The sequence below is a fragment of the Oncorhynchus tshawytscha genome, linkage group LG19, assembly GCF_018296145.1.
Source record: "Oncorhynchus tshawytscha isolate Ot180627B linkage group LG19, Otsh_v2.0, whole genome shotgun sequence".
NCBI lineage: Eukaryota > Metazoa > Chordata > Actinopteri > Salmoniformes > Salmonidae > Oncorhynchus > Oncorhynchus tshawytscha.
In genome coordinates this window covers 48,653,249-48,663,164 of record NC_056447.1, presented here as the reverse complement: position 1 = coordinate 48,663,164, position 9,916 = coordinate 48,653,249, and the positions used below count along the sequence as shown (strand labels likewise).

General features: G+C 42.3%; 1 protein-coding gene across 1 annotated transcript; it reads left to right on the top strand.

Moving 5' to 3' along the window:
- The first annotated feature begins 6,456 nt into the window (after nucleotides 1–6,456).
- Nucleotides 6,457–9,655, top strand: LOC112218889 (cytochrome c oxidase subunit 8B, mitochondrial). The gene is made up of 2 exons (XM_024380118.2): nucleotides 6,457–6,882; nucleotides 9,422–9,655. Exons 1-2 carry the CDS (start codon nucleotides 6,772–6,774, stop codon nucleotides 9,515–9,517), a joined length of 207 nt encoding a protein of 68 aa, XP_024235886.1. The 5' UTR covers nucleotides 6,457–6,771; the 3' UTR covers nucleotides 9,518–9,655.
- Nucleotides 9,656–9,916: the final 261 nt, after the last annotated feature.

Sequence of the window (9,916 nt, the reverse complement as noted above, 5' to 3'; positions counted from 1 at the left end):
GTGTGTGTGTGTGTGTGTGTGTGTGTGTGTGTGTGTGTGTGTGTGTGTGTGTGTGTGTGTGTGTGTGTGTGTGTGTGTAGGTAGGTAGGTAAAGAAATAAAACAACATTTGAAAAATAACAGTAGTTAGGCTATATACAGACACCGGTTAGTCAGGCTGATTGAGGTAGTATGTACATGTAGATATGGTTAAAGTGACTATGCATATATGATGAACAGAGAGTAGCAAGTAGCGTAAAAAGAGGGGTTGGCGTGTGGTGGGACACAATGCAGATAGCCCGGTTAGCCAATATGCGGGAGCACTGGTTGGTCGGGCCAATTGAGGTAGTATGTACATGAATGTATAGTTAAAGTGACTATGCATATATGATAAACAGAGAGTAGCAGCAGCATAAAAGAGGGGTTGGGGGTGGCACACAATGCAGATAGTCCGGGTAACCATTTGGTTACTTGTCCAGGAGTCTTATGGCTTGGGGGTAAAAACTGTTGCCTTTTTGTCCTAGACTTGGCACTCCAGTACCGCTTGCCATGCGGTAGTAGAGAGAACAGTCTATGACTGGGGTGGCTGGGGTCTATGACAATTTTTAGGGCCTTCCTCTGACACTGCCTGGTGTAGTGGTCCTGGTTGGCAGGCAGCTTTGCCCCAGTGATGTACCTGGAGGCCGGGCAGTAATGCAACCATGCTCTCGATGTTGCAGCTGTAGAACCTTTTGAGGATCTCAGGACCCATGCCAAATCTTTTTAGTTTCCTGACGGGGAATAGGCTTTGTCGTGGTGTGGTGTGCTTTGGTGTGTTTGGACCATTCAAGTTTGTTGTTGATGTGGACACCAAGGAACTTGAAGCTCTCAACCTGCTCCACTACAGCCCCGTCGATGAGAATGGGGGCGTGCTCGGTGCTCCTTTTCCTGTAGTCCACAATCATCTCCTTAGTCTTGGTTACGTTGAGGAATAGGTTGTTATTCTGGCACCACCCGGCCAGGTCTCTGACCTCCTCCCTATAGGCTGTCTCGTCGTTGGCGGTGATCAGGCCAACCATTGTTGTGTCGTCTGTAAACTTAATGATGGTGTTGGAGTTGTGCCTGGCCATGCAGTCGTGGGTGAACAGGGAGTACAGGAGGGGACTGAGCACGCACCCCTGGGGAGCTCCAGTGTCGAGGATCAGCGTGGCAGATGTGTTGCTCCTACCCTCACCACCTGGGGGCGGCCCGTCCGGAAGTACAGGATCCAGTTGCAGAGGGAGGTGTTTAGTCCCAGGTTCCTTAGCTTAGTGATGAGCTTTGAGGGTACTTTGGTGTTGAATGCTGAGCTGTAGTCAATGAATAGCATTCTCACATAGGTGTTCCTTTTGTCCAAGTGGGAAAGGGCTGTGTGGAGTGCAATAGAGATTGCATCATCTGTGGATCTGTTTGGGCGGTCTGCAAATTGGAGTGGGTCTAGGGTTTCTGGGATAATGGTGTTGATGTGCCTTTCAAAGCATTTCATGGCTACGGACGTGAGTGCTACGGGTCTGTAGTCATTTAGGCAGGTTGCCTTTGTGTTCTTGGGCACAGGGACTATGGTGGTCGGCTTGAAACATGTTGGTATTACAGACTCAATCAGGGACATGTTGAAAATGTCAGTGAAGACACCTGCCAGTTGGTCAGCACATGCCCGGAGCACACGTCCTGGTAATCCATCTGGCCCCACAGCCTTGTGTATGTTGACCTGTTTAAAGGTCTTACTCATGTCGGCTACGGAGAGCGTGATCACACATTTGTCAGGAACAGCTGATGCTCTCATGCATGCCTCAGTGTTGCTTGCCTCGAAGCGAGCATAGAAGTGATTTAGCTTGTCTGGTAGGCTCGTGTCACTGGGCAGCTTGCGGCTGTGCTTCCCTTTGTAGTCTGTAATAACTTGCAAGCTCTGCCACATCCAATGAGCATCGGAGCCGATGTAGTATGATTCAATCTTAGCCCTGTATTGACACTTTGCCTGTTTGATGGTTCGTTGCAGGGCATAGCGGGATTTCTTGTAAGCTTCCGGGTTAGAGTCCCGCACCTTGAAAGCGGCAGCTCTACCCTTTAGCTCAGTGCTAATGTTGCCTGTAATCCATGGCTTCTGGTTGGGGTATGTACGTACAGTCACTGTGGGGACGACATCCTCAATGCACTTATTGATAAAGCCAGTGACTGATGTGGTGTACACCTCAATGTCATCGGAAGAATGCCGGAACATGTTCTAGTCTGTGATAGCAAGACAATCCTGTAGTTTAGCATCTGCTTCATCTGACCACTTTTTTATAGACTGAGTCACTGGTGCTTCCTGCTTTAATTTTTGCTTGTAAGCAGGAATCAGGAGGATAGAGCTGTGGCCGAATTTACCAAATGGAGGGCGAGGGAGAGCTTTCTACGCGTCTCTGTGTGTGGTGTACAGGTGATATAGAATTTTTTAGCCTCTGGTTGCACATTTAACATGTTGGTAGAGATTTGGTAGAACTGATTTGCGTTTCCCTGCATTAAAGTCTCCCGCCACTAGGAGTGCCGCCTCTGGGTGAGTGGTTTCCTGTTTGCTTATTTCCTTATACAGCTGACTGTCACGACTTCTGCCGAAGTCGTTGCCTCTCCTTGTTCGGGGGTGCTCGGCGTTCGACGTCACCGGTCTTCTAGCCATCATTGATCCATTTTTCATTTTCCATTGGTTTAGTCTTGTCTTCCCACACACCTATTTTCAATCCCATTCATTACCTGTTGTGTATTTAACCCTCTGTTTCCCCTCATGTCTTTGTCAGAGATTGTTTATTGTCAGTGTAGTGTTTTTTGTATAGGTGCGCGACGGGTCTTCGTACCCATGTTTGTTTATATTCATTTTTTCTATTTAGTGTTATGGAGCATGTACTTGGACATTTATTAAAAGACTCCATTTTACACTCCGTTTGACTCTCCTGCGCCTGACTTCCCTGCCACCTATACACATATATCTGACACTGACTGAGTGCGGTCTTAGTGCCAGCATCTGTCTGTGGTGGTAAATAAACAGTCACGAAAAGTATAGCTGAGAACTCTTTAGGCAAGTAGTGTGGCCTGCAATTTATCACAATATACTCTGCTTCGTGCACCAGCTGTTGTTTACAAATATGCACAGATAAATATGCACTAACCCTAACCCCACCCCCATCTCGGAGTGTGCTGTTCTATCAGACCAGTCGATGTGGATGGGGGCATGCTCGCCCCTCCGTTTCCTGTAGTCCTCGATCAGCTCCTTGGTCTGACATTGAAGAAGAGGTTGCTGTTCTGGCACCACCCAGCCAGGTCTCTGGCCTCCTCCGTATAGGCTGTCTCATATCGTTACTGGTGGTCAGGCCTACCACCGTCGTGTTTTCAGCAAAGTTGACGATAGTTTTGGAGTCGTGCTTGGTCTCCAGGAGGGGGCTAAGCACACACCCCTGTGAGGCCCCGTGTTGAGGGTCAGCGTGGTGGAGGTGAGGTTGCCTACCCTCCCCACCTAGGGTCAGGAAGTCCAGGATCCAGTTGCAGAGAGAGGTGTTTTAGTTCCAGGGTCCTAAGCTTGGTGAACAGCATTCTCACATAGATATTCCTATAGGGCAGTGTAGAGTGCAATTGAGACTGTGTTGTCTAAAGACCAATGAGTAAAAAACAGGTCAGAATTAGGCTGCCTGTGTAAACACAGCCATAGACAGACACAGAACAGCTGCCAAATCCAAGCCTGTGTGTGTGTTTTGTCAGAGTGAAATAAACATGCTTTTTAATTAACTTCACCCTCCGTGTGAGATAAACATGGATGTTTCCTTAGAAAGATTTTCAAAGAAGGATGTTATCCACTTAATATTTGGCATCTCTCCTCCAGTTTTCTGCTCCTAGATGAATGCTTGTTTACATGTACCGAGCACAGCAGCCTAACTCCTGAAGGCCCCGTTCTATTGTGTTTATCAACACACAGCCCAGTGATTTGTGGGCACTGACAGATATTTCTTCCATTTTTATGATAACAAGCCAGCTTTAGATAAGGTCATGGGGATTTTGGGATTTTTGTTAAGCTACCAAAGCAGATGTGACAACAAGCACACTAGCATCAACTGTTGGATAGGATGGTGAAAGAGAATAATCTTTAAAGCATTAATAAGTATTTTGTATTTTATATCATCACTGTATGTCTAATAAATCAATATGTGTGTTTATTTAATTAAAATGTTGATTGATTTTAATAATTGATTTCCCTGAGCATCTTTTGGCCATTGACATGCTCGGTCTGATTGTGTAGGCCTTAGGAAACTAACTTTAAGATATTGGCCGTGTTCGAGAAGATCAAACCCATAAATGTATCATGGGTCAATTGTGACTGACTGACTGATCTACAAATAATAATGAGTAGTTATTTATGACACAAGGTTCTTTGTAGATCAGTCAGTCGGCAGTCGCCTGCACTATTGGCTGCAATGTCGAACAACTCATTTACATATGCAGCCCTGATTGGCTGATAGGATGGTCTAGAGCCTACCCCCTTACCCAGATGAACGGTCATTGGTGTATTTATTATAATCAATTCCGATGGGGACGTCATGATCTGGGCCAAAAACTCCACCCCTGTAAGGGTCGACACTGGTAGCGACGAGAAGCAGGTACAGGGAGTGAACATTTTATGTCAACGGACATGGAACAGGACAACACAGAGTCTGGACATGAATACATAACGACGTTAATGCAGACACAGGGAACAAACGGAGGAGCAGTTATAGAAGGAGTCCAGGTGAATCCAATGAGCGCTGCTGCGTGTAATGATGGTGACTGGTGTGAGTAATGAAGGGCAAGCTGGCGCCCTTGACCACCAGAGAGGGAGAGCAGACGTGACAATTCCATCTGAACAGTCTGAAATTCTAGGCATTTCATTCAAACAGCTCTTACACAAAAAGGGTATAATCGTCATATTCACAAATTCACAGTGTTATTTCAACCTCATAGTGTGGAAATATATTTTTTTTAACAGGAAACCCTTAAACTAAGGACAGGTATCACCTGACATTTTATACGCAGTATAGAATAACTATGTGGCCTTACGTGATTTGTTTTGAAATCAGGACATTGCACAATGCACTGTAACGCTCGTCTGAAGAAGAGGACCAAAGCACAGCATGGTACGTGTTCATGATTATTTATTCAAATTGAACACCGAAACAAAATAACAAAGTGGAACAAAACGAAAAAGTCCTGTCTGGTGCAAACACAAAACAGATAACATAGAAATAAAGAAACTAGACTGCCCACCCTAGTCACACCCTGGCCTAACCAAAATAGAGAATAAAACCTCTCTATGGCCAGGTCGTGACTTACACATAGACATTTATACATTTAATGTATATTTTATTTATACAGGTAGCCTGGATCCTATTCAGATAAAAGTTATATTGTAGCGACCTTAATAACACAAGACCTAGTGACTTCATTAAACAGTTTGGACCCCTGGGCGTAACGGTTAAGGGTTGGCTTGCCAGTCACTGGTTGGGGATTCCCCCAGAATTTGCAACAATTGATTTAAGGCCTGAGTGGGTGTGGTATATTGGCTAAGAGCTGCTAGACCAGATCCTGGATATAGCTTTGGAATGTTGGCCATATTATAAACTGGGTAGTCTGAGCCCTGAATGCTGATTGGCTGATAGCTGTGGTATGAAAAAACAGTTATTTTTTACTGCGCCAATGTCATTGGTAAACAGTTTATAATAGCAATAAGGCACCTCGGGTACTGCGCCAATGTCATTGGTAAACAGTTTATAATAGCAATAAGGCACCTCGGGGGTTGTGATATATGGACAATATACAGTAGCAAGGCTAAGGGCTGTATCCAGGAACTCCGAGTTGCCTTTGAGATGCCTTATTGCTATTATAAACTGGTTACCAACATTTACGTCATCATAGTACGCCAATTATACATTTTCACCTACAAATACTCATACCTCCAAGACAGTTTACTTAAACCTTTCAATGGATTCTTCCAGGTTAATTCTGAAATACATCCATCTATCTAACAACAGACACTGTGATAACCTTCACCCTACCCAGTGCTGCACCTCACATAGATCCATTCTCTATCAAATACAGAGGTACCATGCTCTGGAATTCTTATCTTCACATTGCCAAAACATCATCATACCTAAATAACTTCAAGCGAAGACTGGGTGTCAGCTTGATGAACCAAACTACTAAGTAATCTCCTCCATATAGCCCGACTCACACACACACACACACACATCCAAACACATTCAAACAAAACATATACTGTTTATTTTTTCTGATTGCTGATTGGTTTATTTGTACACCACACACTCATACATATAAACAAATGTACTTTCAAACAGTTTACCTGAATATAGCCCGCACCGTGCACGTTTGTTTCAAAACTACGCACACATTAGTTAAATTTTTTATTTTGGGGCGCGTTTAGGCTACAGCTGTTTTTGTTCCTTTGACTCACTCTGCAGGGTAACATGAAGACAGACAGACAACCCACCAACTGGAACAGCTCTTGATATCAGCCTCCCCTGTCTGGAGCAGAGCCTCCAACGCAGTTGATTTGACCAATTGAATGCCAGAAGAGTGTTTCAACGGGAGTGAACTTCGATACTCTTTTATTTGCTAAACCCTTTATTACACTTGGCAGATAGACAACAAAAAACAACTGCTACCTCTGAAGGACATTGTTGACTTTCTCCTGGGCACACTAGAGTTAAAGTCTCACCACGATTAGGCTGATTGGATTGAAATCAGCCACTAAAGAGGCAACATGTCTGGGATCAAAAGTTCAGTGAATTTGCTGAGGGTCGCAGTCAGGTCGCAGATCGTCTCCAAAGCCGCCCTGTCACAAAAGCCTGCGAAGCACCACATATCCGCGGGCGTAAGTACATGCAGCAGGTTGCTGAGCACTTTCTCTATCCTAGAATGCTCTGCGGGGAGCAGAGCGTAAAAGCTCGTCCTTCACAAATCCATTTGATTTCTGTCTATTTGAAGCATGATTTTCCATTATAAGACTATATCAAAGTCATATGGGGTTAATGTAAAGATGGTGATATTAATAACTAACTATTACAGCTTTATGACTTCTCACACGGTTAGGCTATAGGGTCCATGGCTAGAATAGATACAGCTTTATGACTTCTCACACGGTTAGGCTATAGGGTCCATGGCTAGAAAAGATACAACTTTTGTCAAATTAAGGTCAAACGTTTATTTTTCTTGCATTGTAGCTAACCCTACCCCCAACCCTGTTTCCTAACCTTAGCCTAATTCTCCTAACCTGCTACGAAAAGGGAAATCTGACAAAAGTTGTATCCCGTCTTAGTGAACACCAGTCTGGTCTATAGGGGAAGTGCGCATAACGCCATTATCACTGTAAATTCCTTCACGTAGGCTCGTCGGTTGCATGCATGGATAATTCAAGTCCTTTATTTTAAAGTGTGTTTGACATTTGTTTTATGTGTTTGGCATCGGATAACTAAGCTACGCACATTTCCTGCCTTGTGGTCTAGTTCATGTGCATGGAGCCTACTTGAAATTGTGCCAAATAATTTGACCTTGTAGGACTTTGCCAAATATAGTCAAACTGTGCCCAGTTTGATTTAAATCTACAGCTGGGACGTTGGGAACGATACTGACAGAAATGTCTCACCACTGTTTAAAGTCCACATTCTCATCTGGGGTGAATTCAGAACAAGTATGGACACTTTTTACATTTATGTCTTCTGTAACTTCTTCAGACATTTATCCAACATATTAGCCAAACACATGATGCATTTTTTGAAACCCTCAAGATCACATACAAAAACATGTAAATATCATATTCACAGGAGGCATGACACACCCATGTGTGTACATTGAGTCAAAACCATAGTTGCAGCTTGCATTTTGTAGACTGGGGCAGCAGGTTAGATAAACTGGACACCCTTATAGTACTAACTGTACCCCAGTGACAGTTCAATTCCATTTGATGTGATTAGGAAACATCTGAGGATTTCAGAAATGTATCATGTGTTGGGTTAATATGTTGGACAGATGTCTGAAGAGGTTACAGAAGACGGAATAATCTAAAATCTCTTTCTGAATTCACTCAAATAAGATTACTAATATGAGTATTAATAAGAGTACTGATAACAGTACTAATACAAGTACTGATAATAGTAATAATAACAGTACTAATAACAGTATTAATAACAGTACTAATAAGAGTACTAATAACCATATTAATAACAGTACTAATAACAGTTGTAATAACAGTATTAATAACAGTACTAATTAAAGTACTAATAACAGTACGAATAACAGTACGAATAACAGTATTAATAACAGTACTAATAAAAGTACAAATAACAGTACTAATAACAGTACTACAATGAAACATGAACAGGATACAGTACTAGAAGAACCAGGGCACCAGTACCAAATGTAAACTGGTTCTCTTTCCTCCATTGGAAAAGCCTATAGGACTGTCCCACTTTAGCTACTCCATGCTGTCCTACTTTAGCTAGTCATGGTTGGTAAAGTGGGACAACAACAAAAATGACTGAATTACAATTGAAACATAATATTGAAACATCCCATACGGAAAAGTAATACATGGCAATATATATACAGTATCAGTCAAAATAATGAAATAACACATATGGAATCATGTAATCTCAAATATATGTTGATATATCTCAAATATATGTTGATTTGTTTAACACTTTTTTGGTTACTGCATGATTCCATATGTGTTATTTAATAGTTTTGATGTCTTCACTATTATTCTACAATGTAGAAGATAGTAAAAATAAAGAAGAACCCTGGAATGAGTAGGTGTGTTTTGACTGGTACTGTGTATGTTATGGGAGCATTATTTCAGTCATGGTAATAAAATAGAACAAATGACACAAATGAAACAAAAAAAACATTACCATTAATGCCCTATTTGCAATGATTGATTTGTAAATGAATTAAAGGCATAATTCTCTTTTTTTTTTACCCCTTATTGTCAGTCAGATGGTTCTTTACCCTGTCCAAGGGCCAGGAGAAACTGTAACCCACGATTTAGAGGTGTTTAAATAGGCACTAATAACATGAGGGGGATTTGGCCATGAACATTTAACTTTGACTAATTGCCCCCATCAACCACAGAGTTGTTTTGTTAGCCATCTGACTATAATGTGTACAAAAGTCAACTATACCTTTAACATCCTTCAATTTATTCATAAAAAAAACAAACAACAGTGTTACGGTGCATACATTTTTTTTAAATGGGATACTGTGAGATTTCGAGATGTAGATCATTTGTCTACTTACCCAGAGTCAGATGAATAGATTTTTATGTCTCTATTGAAACGTAATATTGAAAGAAAATATTTTCAAGATCAAATAATTGTAGGCCTAAACATGATGTAAATGGTGTTGTTTTCATCCAGGAGCAAGCCATTGCATTGACAGTCTTTTTCATCACCATCCTGGGGCCGTCTGGTTATGTCCTGGCCCATCTGGAGGACTACAAGCACCACTCCTAAGTGGACCTGTCCGGACTGACCCCCGATCCACTCTACCGGTGAATTACTCCAGATGGCTTCTCCTGAAGTCTCCTAAACCCTTTATATGACGGATGATTATATTAATGAATGTACCAATAAATTAATGTCCCAATACTACGACTGTCTCATCTTCTGATCTAAACCATCACACACATGCACATGTAAAGCATATACAAAAGTATGTTGACACCCCTTCAAATGAATGGATTTGACTATTTCAGCCACACCCGTTGCTGACAAGTGTATACAACTGTGCACACAGCCATGCAATCTTCATAGACAAACATTGGCAGGAGATTGGCCTCACTGAAGAGATCAGTGACTTTCAACGTGGCACCGTCATAAGATGCCACCTTTCCAACAAGTCAGTTCATCAAA

Bases quoted from the DNA above. Each gene is read 5' to 3' on its own strand.
- LOC112218889 (XM_024380118.2), top strand. From the start codon at position 6,772: ATGTCTGGGATCAAAAGTTCAGTGAATTTGCTGAGGGTCGCAGTCAGG. The intron at 6,883-9,421 runs GTAAGTACATGC...GTTTTCATCCAG, and splicing joins AGCACCACATATCCGCGGGC to GAGCAAGCCATTGCATTGAC.